At 42.8% G+C, this 24,395-nt stretch overlaps 1 protein-coding gene across 1 annotated transcript in view; it reads left to right on the forward strand.

The window, feature by feature from the left end:
* The window catches only part of LOC309350578 (uncharacterized protein), a 50,458-nt gene that overhangs the window by 6,602 nt on the left and 19,461 nt on the right, over positions 1-24,395 (forward strand). Inside the window, exons 8-18 of the mRNA XM_081877548.1 lie at positions 185-323; positions 2,281-2,296; positions 6,025-6,121; positions 8,893-8,972; positions 11,357-11,458; positions 12,081-12,222; positions 13,488-13,575; positions 13,683-13,905; positions 14,706-14,966; positions 15,343-15,478; positions 16,332-16,470. Of these exons, the coding sequence (XP_081733674.1) occupies positions 185-323; positions 2,281-2,296; positions 6,025-6,121; positions 8,893-8,972; positions 11,357-11,458; positions 12,081-12,222; positions 13,488-13,575; positions 13,683-13,905; positions 14,706-14,966; positions 15,343-15,478; positions 16,332-16,470 (1,423 nt within the window). The remainder of the gene's footprint in view (positions 1-184; positions 324-2,280; positions 2,297-6,024; positions 6,122-8,892; positions 8,973-11,356; positions 11,459-12,080; positions 12,223-13,487; positions 13,576-13,682; positions 13,906-14,705; positions 14,967-15,342; positions 15,479-16,331; positions 16,471-24,395) is intronic.

Genomic DNA, 24,395 nt, shown 5'->3' on the forward strand with positions numbered 1-24,395 from the left:
GCTTGGCATGATAACATAAGATGAGCCCAATGGCCGTCTCGTCCAACATTCTGTTCTCACAGTGGCTAGCTGGATGCCTGTCGGAAACCATTTGAATGCAAGAGTACTCTTCCTTTCTGTGGTTTCCAGCGACTGGTATTCAGAAGTATTGCTGCTTCCAACTGCTGTTTTGTTGCTTCTCCAGGATGGAAGATGAAAGATTCTATCCCTCAGCTGGTATCCAGTTACATGGAGGGGAAATTTAAGCCAGATATTTTAATAACCCACACCTTGCCATTCAGCAAGATTAGCGAAGGATTCGATTTGCTTCATGCAGGGAAGAGGTGAGATTTGTGACTTATTGGTACTTGCAGAACTTCTTTTCTTTCTGTTGCAGAATTTTATTTAAAGCCACTGACATTCTGAGGAACTGGCCTTCTGGAGATTTGTCTGAGAAGAAGGGATTGGCACCAATCACTACTTGGGAATTAAGAGTATTTTGATATTTATAGGACAATGTGGCTAAGTCACACCTGGGCATTGGAAGACCCACTTCAATAAAACCCTGATCTCAACCCTCCCAGGTAGACCAGAAACCCTTTGGCTTATACCACTAGAGCTATAGAGCTGGAAGGGGTCTGGGAGATGCTCTATTGAGTTAGGTGCATTTTTATAAATCCCTTCCCTCAAGGGAGGCATACAAGGTTTGTCCTGTTCTAGCGATTGCAACAACTCTGTGAGCACTCTAAAGTCTCAGTTTTTTCTTGTCAAATATGCCTCACCCCCTCTGACCACAGATCTGCAGCAGCAAAGTAATGCTGGCATTACCCCACCGTCAATGGCCTTGGCAGTGGGCAGAGGAATGGTATCTGTCTGTCACCTTTGGGGGGTGAAGTCAAATTGTTGGAAGGTTACAGCACCTGCTGTGGCTGTAGAGACATGTTTAGTTGCAGCAGGGGTAGATGAAGGCATCCAGTTGTGCTGTTGCAAATGCACTGTGGTGTTTCTTCTCTCTCTGCTCCTCCCAGAGCTCATTCCTCCTCTGGAAACTGCTGTGGATACACAACCTGACTGCCTTGTCTACAGGCACTGCAGTCATCTGCAAGGGATTCCCACATGGTGGGTTAGATTTTACCAGCCTTCACGTCATGTCTACAGACATCTATGTAATGCAGAGTTGGTCTGCCAATGGGCCTAGTGCCTGAAGCCCATAGCTCCTTGGGGATCCAGCCACCTTCCATTCTGTGGACATGGTCAAGCCAGCGTAGACGTCGCTGAGAAAGGAGTGCAAACATGCTGGGAATGTGGGCTTGGGAGAGCACACCTTTGTTTGAAACTCTGTCTTGCCATGTGGTACCCAAAATCCGGGAATGCTGGTGGCGCTGTGGTCTAAACCACTGAGCCTCTTGGGCTTGCCAATCTGAAGGTCAGCGATTCAAATCTGCGCTACAGGGTGAGCTCCCGTTGCTCTGTCCCAACTCCTGCCAACCTAGCAGTTTGAAAGCATGCCAGTCCAAGTAGATAAATGGGTACCACTGCAGAGGGAAGGTAAACGGCGTTTCCATGTGCTCTGGTTTCCGTTATGGTATTCTGTTGCGCCAGAACCAGTTTAGTCATGTCACATGACCCAGAAAGCTGTCTGTGGACAAACGCCGGCTCCCTCGGCCTGAAAGTGAGATGAGTGCCACAACCCCATAGTTGCCTTTGACTGGACTTAACCATCCGGTGGTTTTTTTCTTTACCTTTTTACCCCAAATCCTCCTGACACAGTGCATGTGTAAGGCATTGCGAGGTTGCTGCTGATGGTTGTAAGTTATGGCTCACATAAAGCAGCGTGCTTGACACACAAGCCTGGTAGACCTTCATCTTGGTATCCCAATTAATCCCTCCCCACCATACTTGGTGCAAAGGGGATTAGGATTGCTCTTTACCACATACACATATAAAAATATATCTATGTGGTGTATGAAAACTCAGTAAGCTTATCTTAGGGTAACTGCAGCTATCTAAGGTGCCAGTTCTCCGTTGCATGTGGCCACATAACGAGATGTGATTTGCCACCTCGCCGAAATGTTGTTCGATATTGGATACTGTACTACTAGAAGCAGACTGCAAGAATGGCAGTCATGTTTCTCTCCCTCTCCTCAGCTCCAAGTTGCCAGCAACATCTAAACATTTAAACAAAAAAAAATTTAAACAAAAAATTAATGATCACACGAGGGGGGTCCAAAAAGAAACTCTGCTTCATTGATTTTTCAGCAAAAGGATTTGCAAAGTTAACTCTACTTTTTCCTCTTTCAGCATTCGTATTGTCTTGGTGTTTTGAGTTGCTGGCTTGCTGAAGCTTCCCAAATGCCTTCAGTCTGGAACGTCTCAGAAAGAATTCTCTCTCTTCCAAATGTGGTTGCTTTTTAAAAACAAACAAAACCAAATACACAATAAAAATTGCTGGCTAATGACATGAAGTGCCTTTCATACATTTTATTAAGGGAGTGGAAATTATACAAACAAACATAGCATGGTTCACGACAGTGAGCTGGTTTCACTTCCCTCTGGATGCTTAGAGATCCCAAATCATGCTCTCAAATCTAAACCATACACAGAAAACAAAACATACAATTTCTGAGCACCCGGAGCTGATTTAAATTAGCCAACAGAAAGCCGTTATCTAGGGATGGAAAGATCAGTCTAGATCTGTTTCTTATGGGTTTGTTCATAACTCTCCTATCCTGTTACTGCATCATCCTGCAACTTTAAAACAACAACACAAATTCAGCTCATCCTAGGTAGGATTTTAGTTATCTTAAATAAACAGGCAAGACCACAAGTAAACCAGCAAGGCTTCCAGGAGGTACCCTGGAAATTATTTGTTTAATTCTCCTGCAGCAGGACAGTACGCCCAGGTCAGAACCCAAAACCTGAACAGAGAAATATCCCAAGTCTGTTATACAATTCTTACAATTAGTAAATAATTAGTAAACATTAGCAAATGCGTCAAAGTCATTAGGAACAGGTGTGTGCATCAGTTTTATCTAAATTAATATTAATATACTTTATTGCTGCTCATATTCCTTATCTTATTGATACATTAGCCCCTGCCGGGTCTCTACTGTGTAAAGAGCACAATATTTTATGACTAAATCAGCAACTCTTTGCCCACCACAGGACCAGTGCATGATATACTGCCAAGTTGAGCCAACAATCTCAATTATAAGTAGTACAAGTGTAAACAGCATCCTGTGCAGGAGGTTTTCACAGTTCATTCTGATTCAATACTATTTAGCTCAGTTGGTTAGATTAGAACATGGTGCTGATAATGTACCATTAGTTCGATCTCTGTATGAGACAACTGCATATTCCTACATTGCAGGGGTTTGGGCTAGATTATTTTCCATATGTTAAACTGATCTAAGGATTTTGGGGGGATCTTGAGGGGAGCAAAGACAGTGAGAAGCACAAGGAGAATCAGGCAAAAGACAAGCATTCCCTTCACATATACTCATAGACTCCTTTTGCAGTATAAAACCCTGATTGTTTCTAAACCTGGTAGAGCAGGTTTTCTCATGGCAAAAGTTCAGCCTTCAACATGTGGAGATCTGCAAGAGTGGTAACTGATGGAAGGTGGTGAGACCAGGGAGCGTACCGCTGCTGCCCTTCCTCATAAGAAGGTAATGGAAAGGTGGTGGAAACATCTGACAAAGGCTTTTGTTTGATCTGATCTGAAAGAAATCCACCCACTTCCTTGTTTCTCCCACTTCAAGCATTGCTTGAGGACAGCTGATCAAGGAATATATAGTTCTTGTTTTGGTCACTAAAGGTAAAGGGACCCCTGACCATTAGGTCCAGTCGCAGACAACTCTGGGGTTGTGGCACTCATCTCACTTTATTGGCCGAGAGAGCCGGCGTACAGCTTCCAGGTTATGTGGCCAGCATGACTAAGCCGCTTCTGGTGAACCAGAGCAGTGCACGGAAACGCCGTTTACCTTCCCGCCGGAGCAGTACCTATTTATCTACTTTCACTTTGATGTGCTTTCGAACTGCTAGGTTGGCAGGAGCAGGGACCGAGCAACAGGAGCTCATCCCCTTGCGGGGATTCGAACCACCAACCTTCTGATCGGCAAGCCCTAGGCTCTGTGGTTTAACCCACAGCGCCACTTGGAATTCTTGAGTGGAAGAGCAAGAAAGATCTATGAGTGATAAACTTCAGAGGAAATTGTGCAGAATAAACAATGAAAAATGTTAATTCATATTTGGAAGCCCAAAGGCGGTTTGAAAGCCGAATTGGAATTGTTTTTCAAAACGGACTTGATAATTCGCTTCATTTGAATGTTATGTTGATTTGTCTTTTGCTAGCGATAAATGAAAGCTCTGCAGAAAATCTGTTGCCAGAATGTCCTGGAGGGGAAACTATCCTTAAGTCCAAATTAGTTCTCTTTTTCAATTTATTTATCTCAAAACATACAAAAGGATAAAAGCAAATAACTGCTTTCCAAAACATTGGTGCAGTTTGCAGAGCTGACACAGAGTTGCAGCACAAAACAGATCAATATAAGCACATCATAAACACATTTTAATTTTGTTAATCTACACCAAGATAAAATCTCCACATTGACATGTGAGTGACAGGAGGGTGGAGCACTCCCACAATTTTGTTTATATAAGTGGATGAATTGATACCATACCCAAAGCACTCCTTGGTGGTGGCTGAGCTACTCTGAGAGCACTAGAGCCAAACTGTTTGCAAAAGGGGAGTAGAAGATTTCCAAAGCCGAGCCACTGTCATTCTCGCAGCCACTAATGACAACCATACTAATGTTTTGTTTTGACCTTGGGATTTAAGGTTGTTTCCATAGGCCACAGACCTAAAGAGGGGTCTAAGACAAGAGTTTGACCAGTGATAGCAGATTGGTTCTTGATACAAAAGCCAACTAGGCTTGCTGATCCTTACTTCAACATTGACAATGGGACTGAGTTCACCACACCTGAGAGCAGCTAGTTTAAAGATCACAGGGTAGGGCTCACGACTCTCATTGCTCTGTCAGCTCCCCATCCCTCAACATCTGCCACCTGAGGCAATCACTACACTCTGCCCTGCCATTCAGCCTAATATCCTTCCAGGACAAGGTTGTGAAGATAACATGGGAGAGAGGCAATTTACTGCCTGAGTCCCTGGAGGGTGGATGTGATAAACATATAATAGCAATTCCGGTGGTTATATGGCCAACATCTGTTCGGCCAAATGCAGTGATCTTTGCAATCTGGAAGCCCGTATTCTCCCATAGGGCAGAAACCAGATCAAGGCTTATCTTCAAGTTTTTGGCTTCCCTTGTAAAAACCACTTGAAATGTGAACTTCTACTGTTTATTAAGCTCTTCAAATAACCCTCAGGCACCTCCACTGGGTAGGAGAAGAACACACAAAAGAAAATACACTAGTTTCCTTATGGTAAATTGCACAACAGGAATTGGGAGCTCTGGAGGCTGGAGGACACGCAGAAAACCATAAGGACTCTCTAGGTCTCTCACACCATTTCTGGCTATGAAATAAATTGTTTAATTATTTCCTGGTGCTGTGTGTATGCGCGATCGCGCAAAAGTGAGGATTTGCCTGTTCTTCAATAACCTGTAATAGAATTTTTCCCAGTTTTTGACCCTAACGGCTTTTGCACTCCCTCCTTTATGCATTAGTAAAAAGTGTGTGCCTCTGGCATCTGAGTAAAAAGCATTGTGTGTGATTATGCTCTATTCTAAATAATTTGAGCAAGAGAACATGGACCAGAATGATTTTCACTTGTATGTACAAGTTTTTAGTCAGAAGGTCTGTACCTGAACTAACCTTTTTCTTTTTAAATCCAATATTGTCCTAGCTCATAATGTTGGTTTACTTTAGATGGCAACTCCAGGGGAAATTAATTTCAGCTAAATACTTGCCGGGAACGAAAGAACTTTCAATCCCAGCTAGAAATGGACCCTGGCCTATCATTGATTGTATATTATGTGTGTGGTGGAGGAAATAGTTGTTTGTATCTCTACATTCTTGCTTTAGGCAAGGAGTGATAAACAAGAAGAGAAGTCCTTTGTAAAGGAGCAAGCTTGTGGCAAAACTGAAAGCCAGATCTGGACACATGGCGACTACAGGAAAGGTAAGGAAGACTGTTTTTATGGTTCAGTCTAGTCTATCTGAACGCTACATTCTAGTGTTTGTATTTGCATAGCTACTACATTGCTTCGAAGAGGAAAGAACTAAGCATTGCTACATTCCCATTGCCAGAGCAGAGAAACCTCTGAATTTTATTTGTGCAAATTCACTTCACAGATGCAAAGACCAAGCTGAAAAAAAATTATGTCCTTCCTGTAGATTCAAAACACGAGCCTGCTTGGTATAAGCGAAGGAGACAAAGAACAGGATGTTGAATTTTCCCAACAATGCTAAAAGTTGACATTGCATTGTGTAGGTGTTAAATAGTAAAGCAAGACGTTCTGGGTTTTTCAAGTGAAGGTAAAAGATCTTACTCCAGTGATATAACTAAAGCAGTTGCAGTCCAAAATAAGTTGACCCAGCCATGGACCAGAGCACACCAGGCACTCCTGTCTTCCACTGCCTCCCCCAGTCTGGTCAAACTCATGCTGGTAGATTCGAGAACACTATCCAACCATCTCATCCTCTGTCGTTCCCTTCTCCTTGTGCCCTCAATCTTTCCTAACATCAGGGTCTTTTCCAGGGAGTCTTCTCTTCTCATGAGGTGGCCAAAGTATTAGAGTCTCAGCTTCAGGATCTGTCCTTCCAGTGAGAACTCAGGGATGATTTCCTTAAGAATGGATCGGTTTGATCTACTTGCAGTCCATGGGACTCTCAAGAGTTTCCTCCAGCACCATAATTCAAAAGCACCAATTCTTCGGCAATCAGCCTTCTTTATGGTCCAGCTCTCACTTCCATACATCACTACTGGGAAAACCTCCTTTATGCATTAGTAAAAAGCAGGGCTGAAACTAGACTTTCTGTCACCCAGGGCAAAGACCCAGTCTGGCATACACACATCCTGCCACATGTGTTTGCGTACACCCACACACAAACTCAACACATCTGTTCATAAAGGGCATAAAAAGTAGTTTGAAAGAGGCTGGAGAAGACATAGTCTTGCCAAATAGTAAAATTTTCTGTGTATGTATCTGTGCTTCATTCAACCTTAAGTAACTCTCCTCAGAGAGTAATAGATCATTTGAGGAATCCTAGGAAGCATTATGACTGTATGGTCAAAGGGAAAATGAAAAAGTAAAATTAAATTGTTTTTCAAAAGTAGAGCTTCCATGTGCAGCAATTGTCTGTCTGAGGTCAGGCTTCTTTGGTTAGAAGCCTGCATTTCCATAAGATCAGCCAGAACTGTCTGGTTTCCTTTTAATTTTAATTTAATTCTTTGGTCTTTTTAATGCTTTTTTGACATGAGGTCCAGCTCCAAGTGCCTTCTGGCAGTTCCCTCACTGCGAGAAGTGAAGTTACAGGGAACCAGGTAGAGGGCCTTCTTGGTAATGGCACCCCACTCTGTGGAACACCCTCCCATCAGATGCCAAAGAAATAAACAACTAACTGACTTTAAGAAGACATCTGAAGGCAACCCTGTTTAGGGAAGCTTTTAATGTTTGATGTTTTATCGTGTTTTTAATATTCTGTTGGGAAACCCAGCCAGAAGGGCAGGGTATAAATAATAAAATTATTATTATTATTATTATTATTATTATTATTATTACTACTACTACTACTACTACTACTATTATTAATGTATCATGTATTTTTCAAGTTTTTAAAAGTTATTACACACTGCAAGTCTCAAGTCCTTCCCCATTAATATAAGGAATTGTAAATTACATGGTTAAAGCAGAAGAAGGAGTGAGATCTGAATCTGAAGAAGCCAACACACATATTTACAGCAACCTTAACACAGGTGCTCTGATGGTGTTTCCTGCTTGGCAGGGGGTTGGACTCGATGGCCCTTGTGGTCTCTTCCAACTCTATGATTCTATGATTCTATGATTCTAGGTTCTCATGACTCGGAAGGAAGAGGTGTCTGCAAAAAAAGGACCTATGGATGGAGTGATGGCCAGGCAGCCCCTGTATGGCAGGTTCACAGGCTCTTCTCAGTGCAAATATATAACAACAACAACAACAACAGATGTAAGATTAAAGTGTGGGGGGATTTTGGCCATTACAAGTTTTCCCCACACTCAAAAGAACTCGAGTAGACCTCTCCTCAAGTCCTCCATTGGTCAGGAATGGTGAAGGCGGATGTGAAGCTGGTAGTCTCGCCTTTCCCATGCCCTCCCACAGTGCCAGACTTACATAATATACACATCAGAAATGAGGCATAGGTCAGAACAGAGAACTAGGAGCAAAGTGCAAGCAAATGTTCGCTTTCCCCGCCCCTCTCTTTAAAGGCTGACAGGTTCAGCTGTAAGCCTAGACGGCCCCTTCCAGAAAGTGTCACCTGGGGCAAACACACTGACTGGCTCTCCTTTGGCTATGGCCCTGGTAAAAAGTGTGTGGTCTCTAGCATCTGAGTAAACACACCTTGTGTGATTATGCTCTATTTTAAATAAATAATTTGAGCAAGAGAACATGGACCAGAATGATTTTTACTCATATGTACAAGTTCTTAGTCAGAAAGTCTGTACCTGAACTGACCTTTTTCTTTTTAGATCCAATATTGTCCTAACTCTTAATGGTAGTTAACTTTGGATGGCAACTCCAGGGGGAGTTGATAAATACTTGCCAGGAATGAAAGAACTTTGAATCCCAGCTAGAAATGGGAACTCCCCTTTCCCAGGTGGCCTATCATTGATTATAAATTTTGTGTGTACTGCAGGAAATTGCTGTTTGTGTATCTCTGTGTTCTTGCTTTAGGCAAGAAGTGATAAGCAGTAAGAGAAAATCTTTGTAAAAGAGTGAGCTTGTGGCAAGACCGAAAGACAGGATCCAGACACATGGCGACTGCAGGAAAGGTATGGAAAACTTCTTATGGCTCAGTCTATCTGAACATCTGTTTGTCTCAAAAGACAATGGAGTGCACCTCTGGGGGTGAAGTCAAATCTGCTGTGTTAGCAGCACCAAAGGGACCTCCCCAGAGCACAAGCCTGGGCAGTGTGTTTGGAGGTCCTGGGCTGTCCAGACGACAAGGCCCCCTCTTGGCCTCACTGATGAGGTCTAAAGGAAAGCAGAGCAATATGTTTGGCACCAGTTTAGCTGCAAGAGTAGCCAGAAGGAGGTGTACAAGACGTCATCCAACCATCTTAGGGACTCCACTCCGTATTTCTGTAGGGTTTATGCCTTAGCCTTTTCTTCTCCTGAAGGTATCCCACAAGGCAATGGATGTTTAGGATCAGAGTTTTCCTTCTTCTAGATGGGCTAACTTCCCAGGTTGACGAGCCCTATCTGCCCCCATCTGTATACTACATGCTAATGTTTGCATTTGCACAGATACAACATTGCTTTGAAGAGGAAAGAACTAAGCTTTGCTACATTCCCATTGCCAGAGGAGAGAAACCTTCTCTGAATTTTATTTGTGCAAATTGCAAAGCTGCAAAGACCAAGATGTAAAAAATTATCTCCTACTTATACATTCAAAACAAGAGTCTGCTTGATATAAGTGAATTAGATAAACAGCAGGACACTCGATTTTCCCAATAATACTAAAACCAATAATATCAAACAATACTGACATTGCATTAAATAATAAACCAAGAGGTTCTGGGTTTAAAGGTTACCTCAACCATTAGATTGCATTACACAAGTTATTGTTGTTGTTGAAATAATTCATTACATACATATTACATAAATTATTTTTAAAAACCTTACAAACTTATATTGATAATAAACCTGCCATTTTTTATAACAATGCATGTTATAATTACAGTGTTCCCAAAAGTGTATATGGTTTGACATAGTCATGCAGACTGTCAGTTTCAAATAATTATATTGACCCAAAGTTGATATTTCATTTACTAACATCAGGAAATTGGCACTAGCTGCTTGAAAGAAGCCCTCGTAGGTCTTTGATGGAGGTCTTTTCTACCTTTAACTGAAGATGCAGAGAACTGAACCTGGAAGCTTTTGTATTAAAAGCTTGTCTTCTGTCACTGAAATACAAGCCCTGTCCAATAATGATCATAATATTATTTATTCTATTGCTACTGTTTTCTGAACCCCATTAACTGTTACAGCATCAAATGGCATCCTTATTGGTGTGGGTTGAGCATCACTAAAGTGCTTGTAGGCAGTAGACTTTGGGAACATGGGTGTGCTGGTCTAGTGACACTTGCAAGTCATGTGATAGGGATGGGCAACCTTTGGCTACTGAGAGCCACATTCCCTCAGGTGTAATTTGTCAGGGATCACATACTAGCAGTGGGCAGGACCGGAGCCAAAAGTGGTCAGAACCAGCTTTTTCCCATCTCTCTTTTGGCTATTCTCCTCCCTCTCCCTCTCTTCTCCTTCTTTGCGCTGTTGAAAGAGGGAGAGATTATTCTTGCCAGAGGTCTGAACTGATAGTTTACAGAGCAATTTTGAAATAAGGCCTTGGGGCCAAGGTTGCACACTCCTGCTGTAGGGTGAAAGTGGCAATCTCCATGCTGACTACAGCAACTCTAAGGTTGTAATCTTAATTGAATCATTATAAGGAACATTGTGAAATTCATCTCTGACCTGTTTTGATTGGCTCCATTTCCACAGGTGATCAAATGCAAATGCATAACGTCTTGAGTTTCCTGTGACATTATTGTTCCTTACTTTCTCCTTTTTGTTTAGCTGGCCTTACGCTCTGCATATCACTCCAATTCCATTTCTTATTTCCCCTCTTCCTGTAGTTGTCAGCAGCAGTGGAATACAGATGTTTAGTTTGGATTAGCTGATCCAAACAGAGCCAGAGATTGGAGGCGGCAGGATGGAATGCAATTGTTATACTGCAGGGGTTGGGTGTGGAGGGGACAGAGGTGGAGACCGAGGAAATCACTCTCCTTGTTTTCTGATGTGTTTGTTTTGTTATCATATTTTAAAACAGCACACAGAATGTAGGTGGGGGGAAAGTTGGCCAGACTGTGTCTCTCCTCCAATCTCACATTTGCACTCAGGAAAAAAGTGAATGTACCATTACTTTTAAAAGGAACAAAAAACTGTCACAGGGTAAAATGGCAGCAAGAAGGGTAAAATGCAGGAAAACCTGCTGTTTTGGCAATAATAGCACAGGATGGGAACAACTGATCTCTGCTGGGGCTTAGATTTTAAGTCCTCAGTGGCTTGGGACCTAATATCTGAGGGAAAGCCTCCTCCCATATTGTCCTGCCTTTGAAATTCATCTTTGATCTTGTTTTGATTGACTCCATTTCCACAGGTGATTAAATGCAAAGCTGCAATCATCTGGGAAGTTGGCCAATTGCCTTCTGTGGAGGAGGTGGAGGTGGCACCACCAAGAAGTCATGAAATTAGAGTGAAGGTAAAACATATTATTCCAAAAGGGAACGTGCTTTCATTCATTGTGAATTACGATTGCAGTGGCTGAGGATCTTGTGCCTAAACTCTGAAAACTTGGATAGGAGAATCTTGAGTGGTGGGGCAATGGTTCTGGAAGACTTATACTTAAAACTCAAAGGTGGCTCTTTCCCTGCCAGGAGAAGAAAGATTCCACAAAAGTCTCAGCCACATTTGTGCAGAGTTTCAACTACAGTTTGTTGGGGTTGTAGTTGAAACGTACACAGCAATAAGATGAAAGGAAATCCAAAACTTCTGGGCAAGTTAAAAAAAGAACAAAAGTGAAAGGTTCTCTCTATTATCTTTCGTACAAAGATTATATGTATTTCTGGCTAGTCCTTTGGGTCAGATCTGAACTGGATCAAGTGGGTAATATTCTTGCTGAAACTCTTGTAAGCAACTTTCCTTGTGAGCTGGTCCTCTCTGCGAATACCTGCAGTTGTGTGAATGTGGTATCTGCACGATCATCTGTTCACGTGGAGACCCATTTTTTTGACAGAGACAAAAAAATTCAGTGCCAGTTCTTGACGAAAATGTGTTGAAGCAGAGTAAGTACTGAAATAATATATATTCCATTTCCCCTGCAGATAGTGGCCACTGGGATCTGTAGGACGGATTATCATGTAGTGAAAGGCATTTTTGCTAACATAGACTACCCAGTTATTGCGGGTCACGAAGGAGCTGGAATTGTTGAAAGTATTGGACCAGGAGTCACTTGTGTAAAGCCAGGTAAGGATGAGGCAGATCAGAAACTCAGAAGTGCTTGTGCATTGGTCCACACTGGGATTTGCAAGCATGACATAAATAGCTTCACTACAAATTATCTTCTAATGGGGAAACTTTGGGCCCCAGATGTTGCTGAACCACAACATTCATCATCCCCAGCAATCAAGGCCAATAGCCAGGGATGATGGGAGTTGTTCACATTATATACTACAAATAATCTCTTTCTCCAAATGCCCATCAGAAATGTAAGGTATGCATGAAAATAGTGTTACTAATGTTGGACAAATGCCATCCCCTATTCCTGCTGAGTGATAGCATGATTCCAGGAGGTTCCAGGCCCTCAGCCAGGGTCTGTGTGCCTTTGGAGAATTGAGACATGGCAGAGATTGTTGCAGTTTTAAGAAATATGGTTTATTCACCTATCTACATCTTCAGTGCATGGAGGGAGTCCAAATCTTACAGCATTGTCATCGCACAGAAGTGCAGCCCTGGAGTCAAAGGCTTATCTTTCAGCCAGCCTTCAGCCAGTCTGCCCAAGATGGATCCCAGACTTTGTTCACCCACTTCTTCCCTGCACACCTTGCTAAAAACTATCTTTTCCTGTCACTTCACACCAAGTTATCCTGGCAACCTTCTGCCTGCCCAGATTCCTCCTAGATGGGCCTTCAATGCCTTTTGTTATGTTAATGCATCTTTCCCAGGAGAGACCCTGGCTTGGAAAGGAATCTTAGCCTGATTTTTCCACTGGTCTGCAATCTTTCCTTCAATACTCCAAATAATCAAAATCCTACCATATATTAATTTCTAGGGTTTAGAGGAGCACCCCCCCCAAAAAAAATAACAATATGGTTCCCTATTGCCACACCTCTTGCAATACTCCTTATTAATATCACAGTGTTTCTCACAAAATCAAGCAAGTACACTCTGGCAGAAATGGTTCAGTTTCCTTTGAGTGACTACCATAGCTTCATAATACACAAAGTAGCCCTGTATATGCTGACTACAAAATAATCAGGAAAAAAGAGTATAAATCAGTATAAATTGTTGTGGTGATTTGGAAATTTGAAATCAAGCTGGATTTGAGTTTGTTAGTGTCTCTGGTAACTTCTCTCTCTTACATCATGGATGTTGGCTTACATTATGGAAGTATGTTCTGCATTTCATTAATATTATTGCTACAAGTTTTTCATGGCCTTTGAATAGAACAATAAGCCTATGAACTTGAACTTAAACTTAAATTGTTCTTGTCCTTGTTGTTTTCCCACAAGGTGACAAAGTCATTCCTCTTTGTCTTACCCAGTGTGGAGAATGCAGCTGCTGTTTAAGTCCTAAAACTAACTGTTGCCTCAAGAACCAGTAAGTTTATCTGACGTCTTCTATTAAATATTTGTGTTTCTTAGTAATATTGAAAATTAGCATTTAGCCCAATTTATTATGCAAACCGGTCTGAATCTCCTCAACAGCCTCTATGAACCTATTCAAAATCTGATGCCAGATAAGACCAGCAGGTTCACCTGCAGAGGGAAACAGATCCACCACTTCCTACAAATGAGCACCTTCTCCGAATACACGGTTGTGCCTGAGGCTTCCATCACAAGAATCCACAATGATGCTCCACTGGATAAAGTCTGCCTCTTTGGTTGTGCATTTTCCACTGGCTATGGAACCGCCATCAATTATGCCCAGGTGAAAATCAATTCACATTGATTCCCTTGTGCTTCTCAAATAAGTGAAACAAGTGTGTGCTTACTCCCTGCTGGAGAACAGTGGCACCTTCAGGGATCTCTTTTCCTGTAACAATTCCGAGATGCAAAAATAGCTGACACTACTTGAGCTTCCCTGCTCTCAATGGGTCCAGCCTCATAATAGTAGCTCTAAAAAGCAGCAGCAAGGGGCTGATGGTTGGGTAAGTCAGTGTGTTTCGACCTCATAGGCCACCAATAGGGAACATGTCACATCCAGGCACTGTTAGACTACATTCTGAATGGCCATGTCGCCTGGGGTGATGGGTGCTGCAGTGCAACACAGGTCCTCTTTCCCTATCCGAGGCTGTTCCTTATCCCAGCCTCCCAACTGCATTCTTTTGTTTCTCTTGTTCATCCCTTATTCTCTTCAATGATTCCTGCCCAGTTGGTTATTAATTATATTCATTATATTTATATCCCTTCTTTCCTCCCAGGACCTCAAGGTGGTATACATGCCCCCCCACACACACACACATTTAGCCTCACAATATTCCCATGTTGGACTAATACAGTGATTGGCCCAAGGTGACCCAGTGAGTTTCATGGCTAAGTGGGGATCTGAACTGTGATCTTCTAGGTCCTAGTTAAACACCACAACCACTACACCACAGTGTCTCTCAGTTCTGTCTCTCTATGCCTCTTATCTTCCGGTCAGCCAGTCTTCCTTCCTCCCAGGTACCCAATCCTGCTACATCACTTGTGTCCTGGGAAATCCCTAATGTAGTTTATATCAATTTGCAGGTTGAGCCTGGTTCTACCTGTGCTGTCTTTGGCTTGGGAGGTGTCGGTCTGTCTGTTGTCATAGGCTGCAAAGTTGCTCGAGCATCCAGGATTATTGGGATTGATATCAACAAAGATAAATTTACTACGGCCAAAGAGTTAGGAGCCACAGAATGCATCGCTCCTCAAGATTTCAAGAAGCCCCTGAATGAGGTTCTGGTAGAGATGACAGGTCTTGGTGTGGACTACGCATTTGAAGTGACAGGAGATATTGACACTGTGGTATGTTTTCTGTTTTGGTGCTAATCAATTGGGCTCACATCCCCATTTTTTGGCTCTCCCGTTCAGCCCAGGGCTCACATCCATGATCTCTCCTTATATAAGCAGTGTACCTGGCTGGAACTATGTAAAAGTTTTAGGTGGGAAATTCAGAGGACAGAGGGAGGCTTCATGGTTGGAGGAAATATGCTTCTGAATTCTACTTGCTGGAAAATGCAGGAGGAAAGAGGACTGCTGTACTCTGGTCCTTTTTGTGGGCTGCCCAAAGGCATCCGGTTGGCCACTGTGAGAATAGTATGCTGGACTAGATGGGACCCTGGCTTTTATGTTCCTTTATCTTTTCCTATCCTGAGCTTGTTTTTCTTTGTGTCTCAAATAGGTCACTGCCCTTAAATCCTGCCATTTGGGCCATGGCACCTGCGTGCTGGTTGGAGAACCTCCTGCAGGGGCACAGTTCTCAGTCGAACCTATTCTGCTCCTCACAGGAAGGAAATTAACAGGATGTTTGGTTGGAGGTGCTTATTGGTGATATATGGCAGCTCCTGCACTGTATCATAGAACGGGAATTCATGCTGAAGGTCACTGAGTGTAGATCCTGCTCTGTGCAGGATCTGCAGTGCAGGATTCAGCCACAGCATCCCTGACAGATGGTCCTTCAGCCTCTACTTAAATACTTCCAGCCCAGGGAAACCCATCATCTACTGAGTCAGTCCTACGTCCTTGTTGAACAGTTCTTGTGATTAGGAAGTTTCTCCTGATGTTTATCTGAAATCTGCTTCCCTACAATTTCCCCCATTGATCCTAGTTCTGCCCAATGGAGTAACAGAGAATTGTAGATTTGGAAGGGACCCCCAAGGGTCCAACACCCTGTATTGCAGGAAACTCAGCTAAAACATCCATCCAACCTCTGCTTAAAAACCTCCAATGAAAGTTGCCATCCTTATTGGTGGGCAGCAAAATAATGTAAGTGAAATCTAGAGGATTCAAAATGGGTGCCTAGACCCATTTATATGGTGACTTGCCAATGCAATGTCTGGAGACAGCCACCTATTGAAATCTGTGCAAGTGAGGAACCCAAATATGAGGTTGATGGACAGTGTGGGAAAGTTTCAGTGGACATAATAGGTATGTCGACTAAATTTGGGGGCAGACTTTATTTATTTTAAAGGCATTTGCTATCCTGCCTTTCCATCCCATTGGCTTTTGATTCTACTAATCTTGCATTGTTAACATAAAAAGGAGTTATCTTCATCTTCTAAATTTTTTTTTTTAATAAAGTTCACACATCCTAACATTTTATATTCTTTGAAAATAATCATAATCAAGCTTGCTGACTAATCCAATGTTCTTTTATTTCTCCTGCCTCAGGTTGGAAGTTAAAAGATGCTGTCCCTAAACTAGTTTCTGATTACATGAACAAGAAATTTAATATGGATGCATTAATTACTCAAACATTGCCTTTTGATAAAATTACCGAAGGCTTTGAGCTTTTACTTGCAGGAAAAAGGTATGTGTTCTAATTTTTATTTTATTTTTACATTCTTACACTTCCTTTCTTCCAATCAGTAGCAGATAGAATGATAGGGTGGCAACACTTGGCTGACTTCCCGATAGCTATGGGCTGAGGCTGAAGGTCGAGGAGACTGGGTGGGCAGTGTGGTGAAAACACCCCAGCAGAGCCAATCCAGTGATCCTACTGGTGCATTTGCATCATGCCAACTTCCCAGCCATCTCATTCCTCTCCCTCTCCTTAAAACATAAGAAGCTGCCTTATACTGAGGCAGACCAGTAGTCTTTCTAGCTCAGTACAGTGGTACCTTGGGTTAAGAACTTAATTCGTTCCAGAAGTCCATTCTTAACCTGAAACTGTTCTTAACCTGAAGCAGCACTTTAGCTAATGGGGCCTCCTGCTGCTGCCACACCGCTGGAGCATGATTTCTGTTCTCATCCTGAAGCAAAGTTCTTAACCCAAGGTAGTATTTCTGGGTTAGCGGAGTCTGTAACCTGAAGCATCTGTAACCTGAAGCGTATGTAACACGAGGTACCACTGTACTGTCTAGAGCAGGGTTTCCCAAACTTGTGTCTCTGGCTGTTTCTGGACTACATTTCCCATCATCCTTGACCACTGGTCCTGTAAGCTAGGGATGATGGGAGTTGTAGTCCCAAAACAGCTGGAGAGACAAGTTTAGGAAACCCTGGTCTAGACTAATTGGCAGAAGCCCTCCAAGATTTCAAAATAGGGACCCTCCCACCCCTGCCTAGGGATAAAACCTGGAACTTTCTGCATGCAAAGCAGATGTTCTGCCACTAAGCTGAAACTGCTTCAGTAAGCGGCTGCGACTCAACTGTTAAGAGGCCCATGGACTGTTGCCCCCCCCACCATGCTGTCTGCTACTGCCTCCAGTGATATTGTTGTGGTTTATTTTTACCCTCACAACAGCCCTGTGCAGTAGGTTAAGTTGGGAAATAGTGACTGGTCCAAAGGCACCCTGTGAGTGCTTTGGAAATGTCAGAATTGGACTTTTATCAAACCAATCTAAAATACTCCAGATGGCAGCATACAGAATCGCAACACATATCTTAAGAACTATAAGCAGAGCCGGCCCTATTGTTAGGCAGAGGACTTGAATTTTGGTGCAATGTGAAATGCCGTGTCCCCTAGGCTAACCTGTTTTCCTCAGGCACAATGGTATTCCTCAATCAAAATAGTATTCAGTGACCAGTCTGGTCAGCTTCTGGTCAAATTGGAGGGAGGGGATGCCATCTTGTACTTTGACTGAGGCCACAAAATCTATTGGACCAGCTTTAGATTCTCCAAGCAGAGTCATGGTTATTGCTATGATCTCTTTTGATGTCTACTAAATGTTGCTAGGGTGCTTTCTTGTACTTATATTAATGTTTCGCCTTTTCTCTTTCAGTATTCGCTGCATTTTGTTGTTTTAAACTTCCAGAAGCAACTAGTAAAAGGGGCCTCAGCTGGATAAGTACCTTTGCATTCCTCTCCAAATTCAACAGAAATGGTTGAGCGTTAAGTCAGCAATGATGCAGTGGGCTAAAGATTTAGGACATAATATATAAATGAATATATTGGAAAAGGTGTGGAAAGTTGACATGAAATTTACTGCTTGATATGCTTTAAAAGAGAATTATATGAAAATGATGTATAGATGGTATCTAACACCTAACAAATTGTCTAAAATGTATAAGAAGATTCCTCAAGTAGCTGGATCTTTTTTATAGGGTGAACTTGTAAGAAAGTGAGGATATTTTGGGAAATGATATATGGTGAGATAAAAAAGATGTTTAAAGTGATCATACAAAAAAAACCTGATGCTTTTCTCTTAGGGATTATAGGGACAGAAGTTACAAAAAGATGATTAAGCTGTTTATGTATGTAACGACAGCAGCTAGGATTCGTTGTGCACAAAAATGGAAGGAAGAAGAGGTTCGCACCAAAGAAGAATGGATAAGCGATGGACTATGCAAGCAGCTAAAGAAAAGAGAATTATTGTTTTGTGGAAGAACTGAAGATTTTTTCCAGACTATTTAAAGAAATATTATACTATGACTATTTTGCGAGCAGGATTTGAACTACAAACAATAGAAGGAATTAGAGATTATTGTATTATTGTTATAGTCTAAGAGCGAGGAGTTAAGGGGTGAGATAAAAAACACCATGAAAAATGGGATGAGAAGTCAATAATAATTATTTCTTTTGTTTTATGTATTGGAATGCATATGTAATTTTTTTGAAAATTTAATAAAATACAACTGGGGGGAAAGTCATACAACAGAAAATATATTACTGTCTATCAAGGTGATTATTTTATCTGGGTAGCTGTGTAATTCCTAAATAAAAGCCTGATTCCTGATTTTATTTTTATTTTTTTAAGTCTCCAAGCAGAAAAAAGGCTGTTGGTATGATCTCTCCTGATGTCTATTGAATGTTGCTAGGGTGGCTGTAACAACTTCTCCTCCGTGAACCCTCCTGGATTACAAACCTTTTATAGCCTTTTACAGCCTTTTATAGCCGTTTTTATAGCTGCTTTTATTAGACTTTTAATTATTTTACCTCTGTTAGAAGTTTTAACCGTTTTATCTCTACTGTTGGCCAGTCGTGGCCAATATACGTATTAGCAAGGATACTCAAACCTTCTGCTGAGAAAGCCTGCTGCTGATTAGAAACGCCGCCTTGAAGACTGGGTTATGTTGAGCAGTGGAGGAGGAGTAGCAGAGGAGTTGTGTCCACAAAACATAAGTTCTCTTTTTATCTCCATTTATCTCTACTTTTAACCTCTGTAGTCAGTGAGACAGTGACAAATGGGTCATGGCAAGCGACCAAGATCTGCTGAGAAAGGTTGTTCACCTCCAAGAGTAAAGCAGTCAAAGCTTGAATCTCCCTCACCACCTACTAACAATAACAACCAAACAGAGCAAGTAATTGTTTCTGCGGTCGAAACATACAACCGCTTTTGGCCTCTGTATGGTCAAGGGGAGCTGGAAAAGCAAGTTGATCCAGGGGGGGATGGAAGCCATAGGGAAGCCCTCCTCCCTGACACCTTAATTACACCTTCGCCGTCACTAAAACAGGACGCATCAGGGCAAACTGCCCATGAATCAGTACCTGATCAAATACAACTAGTAATCAGGACTTTAAGCTTCATTTTCAAGCAATTGGAAGGGATTTCTTTATCTTTGAATAAACTTTCACAAGCCCTTCTGACTCATCCATCTTCCTCAACTGAGCTATCTAATTTGCATCAATCTCCTGTGCAGCTTCAGATAGGTAGCCGTGTTGGTCTGCCATGGTCAAAACAAAATAAAACAAAATAAAAAAATTCCTTCCAGTAGCACCTTAAAGACCAACTGAGTTAGTTCTAGGTATGAGCTTTCGTGTGCATGCACACTTCTTCAGATACAGATAGTGTGTATCTGAAGAACTGTGCAGCTTGTAAGTGCCTTAAAGAGACAACATGACCAGAAATCTCACCTTAAGGGTTCTAGAAGCAGGCTGCCACTGCCCCAAAGGAACAAGCAATCCTTGATTTTTCAACCTAAAAAAATATGTCTATCCATTTTTTCCCATGACGCCCCCAGACTTAGGTGGAATAACCTGAGGATGGCTAAAGAGTACCTACGTGATTTGCTAAATATCCCTTTTTTCCAGATAGATCTTATATCTGTAGTACCCCTAAATGCCACGCCCTGGCCAAGGAAATTTATGCTCTCCTTCTAGTCTGCAAGGATCCCACATCTTCTCGCAAGACAAAAAGACCGGCTGGCAGCCTGGGAGATTGTAACAACAAGAGTCTTTAAGGACACGAGTGTCAAACCTCTTTTTGCCAACATCTTAACCGGCAATGAATGCTCGTTACCTTCTTCTGTTCCTATAATAAAGGAAAAAACACCTAGCCGGGTACCCCCTGTTCCACCTGCGATCCCAAGTGCCCATCTAGTTACGCTGAGGAATGATCCAATTGCAAGCGGAGATTGGCATATCCCTGAAGAGAGAAATCTTATCTCCTCTTATGGAAAACTCCCTTCAGAAGAACAGCAGGCTATTCTCAACAGATTGGATCTACTCAAACAAAGACTCCTATCGCAAGGGAACCCCTCTACGCCAACGAGAGAGGAGAGCAGGTGCTCCATGTCCCACAAGGCGTCCCCATCAAATGCCTTGATAAGCTTTCAACCTGCTACTTTGTTACCCCCTACTGATCTGAATCAGCAGTCACCTGTTGACCAACAGCACCATTCTACCGTGGAGGAAGTTGATAAACTCAACACTCCCGTCCCAGACCTTATGTCCAATCAAAATATGGAAGTTGATGAATCCTTTGCTTCAATGCCAGAGCTAGAATCTACCCTGTCTGAAGATCACCAGGAAATGATTAGGCATGCACCATCCCCACATTCACGTCCTTCTATACATCTGCGTGATAATTCTTCTCCATCTGCGCAGCAACTACAAGTGATGGCTGGAACACCTCTTAGTGCTACCCTGGTTAAGACTGACAACTCTGACGGATCTACTAGTATAGCCCATCAAAGACCTACTACTACTCACCTCAATGAACAGCATCCGACCTCACCAACTTTGCCTAATTCTTCCTCCCCGGCAAAGCCCTCCCTGCCTGTTAATGTTACAAAATCATGGATTCGATCAACACAGAAGAAGACCTTATCCACACAAACTAAAATTACTGATTTCTTTATGGGTCCTCCTTCTACCTCCAAGAACCTATTAAACAACTCAAAGTGACAATTACCGGGACAGCACAAGGATCTGACATTATCAATACTTAGCTGGAACATTGCTGGTTGGAGAACCAAAAAATCAGATCCCGAATTCAGGAAGTACATAAATTCATTTAATATCATTCTATTCCAAGAAGAAGAAGAAGAAGAAGAAGAGTTTGGATTTGATATCCCGCTTTATCACTACCCAAAGGAGTCTCAAAGCGGCTAACATTCTCCTTTCCCTTCCTCCCCCACAACAAACACTCTGTGAGGTGAGTGGGGCTGAGAGACTTCAGAGAAGTGTGACTAGCCCAAGGTCACCCAGCAGCTGCATGTGGAGGAGCAGGGAATCGAACCCGGTTCACCAGATTACAAGTCCACTGCTCTTAACCACTACACCACACTGGCTCACCCAAGAAACATGGGATGAGGAAGAGATTACCATAGACGGCTTCGATCTTCTAACACTTCCGGCCTCCCCTTCCTTGAAAGGTGGTCGCCCCAAAGGGGGTCTTTTGATTGGGATCTCACTCCAACTTCACGCCAAATTCACTCTGGTACGGGCTTCCCCGCCTTTTGCTCTATCTGGACTGATCGCAGAAGGGAAGTCCTCATTACTAATTACTAATGTCTATCTCCCCCCCCTGAAGGCTCTGCACCTGATCTTGATTGGAGATGGGAATCATTTGAAAATCACCTATTGTCATGTCATACCAAATGCCCTAACTCGTACTCCTTAATTGGGGGAGACTTTAATGCTCGTATTGCCACAAATTGGGACCTACTAACCAAGTCCAAATGGTGGACTCCCCCATGCTTGGACAACTTTGACTTGGAACATGCCAGAATTAGAACTTCAAAGGACAACAGAGTAAACAAAGCAGGAGTGACCCGTTACCAAATGGCCATTCGCCTGAATCTAGTCTTCTTGAACGGCACCTCCCCCCCCCCGACATACCGGGGGAGTTCACTCACCTAGGACTAGCATCTAACAGTGTTATCGATTACTTCTTGATTTCTGCAAATTTGGCCGTTAATGTACTTTCCTTCCAAGTTGAAAACCAACATTTCAGTGATCACCTTCCAATAGTGACCACTTTTGTCATTGTTCTGGTGCCAGAAGGACTATAAACACTCAGTCCTTCTGGAAACCTCATCATCGACCAAAATAAGAGGGATCAAATGGTCGGAGGCTGTGGCCCAAAAATACCAGGAATTTTTTCATAGGGAAATCATTGCCTATTTATCTCAAATAACTACTGATTTACAAGATTTCAATTCAGTTTTGAAACTTTTTAACCTTCTTATAACAAACCTTACCACTTTTTTTACATCACCTCCTCAAAAGGCGAAAGTGGCGCATTGCAGTACTGGGGCCCCTTGGTTTAACACCTCTTGCAAACAAGCAAGATCCCTTCTTCATTCTATCTATAATGAATACAAAAACTCTAATGCCCAGGCTCTACCACCCTCCTATTCACAAGCCAAAAGAGCATACAAACAGACTTTAAAGCTGGCCAAACGCGAGTGGTACCAAAAGCGTTGGCGAGCCTTGATTGCGGCCTCTAGATCCCGCAGACCACAGGAATTGTGGGCTCTGATAAACAAAAGAGGAAGGAAGTACCCACTGGCGATTATCCCTGCGCCCACATGGGAACAATTCTTGAGTAAATAATTCTCTTTGGCAGAGGAATCCAACTCACCCATGGAATTCCGAGCCAACCATCTACCTTTGTGGCCCTCTACCGACCCAGAACTGATAATGGACTTGATACTAGATCTGAAAACAGGCAAAGCCCCTGGGCCGGATCTAGTCCCTGCTGAGGCTATTGTTGCGCAACCGAGGTGGTGGGCTGAAATTCTGGCCAAAGTCTTTGATGCAATTAATTCTACGGGGCTTATCCCTAGGTCATGGAAGGAGGCCGTGATCGTACCAGTCCATAAAAAGGGTCCCCCTGCTGACCCAGAGAACTATCGGAACATCAGCCTTTTGTCTATCATCGGGAAAATCTATGCAAAATTTTTGCTGTCTAAGCTGTCCCATTGGGCATACGACTCAAATTTGATTGGCCATGAGCAAGCGGGCTTTAGGAACAATTATTCGACCACTGACCATATGGTAATTATGTATCATCTTGCCAGAAAATATTCTGCCCCGAGTCGGGGGCGCCTGTGTGTCGCTTTCATAGACTTAAAGGCCGCCTTCGACAGTATCCCAAGAAACTGTCTATGGAAGAAATTAGAGAGATGGGGCATAGATAGAAGGCTGTTATGGCTTATAACCCAATTACACCACGGGTCATCGGCTAGAGTGAGACTCACACCGGCGGGAAACCTATCCAATGAGGTCCCAATAAATAGAGGAGTGCGCCAAGGCTGCATTTTGGCCCCACTCCTCTTCAACTTGTTTATTAGCGACATGAAGCTCTTTCTGAGTGAGTCTCAAGCCAACATTCATGCCCCCCGCCTAGCTGATTTTCGCTGCCCTCTGCTCTTATATGCTGACGATGCAGCGATCCTTTCCTACTCTAGAGTCGGTTTATGCAGAGCTCTAAAGATTTTTGCGGCTTATTGCAAACTCAACCATCTGACAATTAATCATGGAAAATCTAAAGTACTGGTCTTTACCAGGTCTCGGAAAACTTACAGCTGGAAGTTAGATGGAGTCCAATTAGAACAGGTTTTCAAATTTAAATACCTGGGAGTCTTTTTTCACTACAACCTAAGCTGGAAGCCACTGATACAGTATTTACTGAACAAAGGGAAAACAATACTTTACACTCTACTCCAATTTTTTGCGGTCGACGGAGCCTCCCACATCCCTTCTGCATTGAAGGTGTACCACGCAAAAGTGGTTTCCACCCTCTGTATGCTGCCCCGCTCTGGGCCCCAGGGTCCAATTTAACATCGCTGGGGACATTGCAGAATCAGTTTCTCCGTCGCCTCCTGAAACTCCCCATGTGTGTGAGCAATGCAGCCATACATCTGGAGTTAACGATTGCATCATTGGAGACTGTCATCTGGAAGTGAGTCTTTGGCTATTGGCTGTCCAGCTGGCATAGGCTTCCCGACCATTACCTCTTTCAGTGCCTCTGGCGGGATGACTTTGTTAATCCGTGGGTAGGAAAAATCCATGCCAAACTTCTGAGCATCGGAATTTCCCCAGCGGACTCCTTAAAGATGAACCTACGC

The sequence above is a fragment of the Podarcis erhardii genome (genome assembly GCF_964252035.2).
Source record: "Podarcis erhardii genome assembly, chromosome: 9".
NCBI lineage: Eukaryota > Metazoa > Chordata > Lepidosauria > Squamata > Lacertidae > Podarcis > Podarcis erhardii.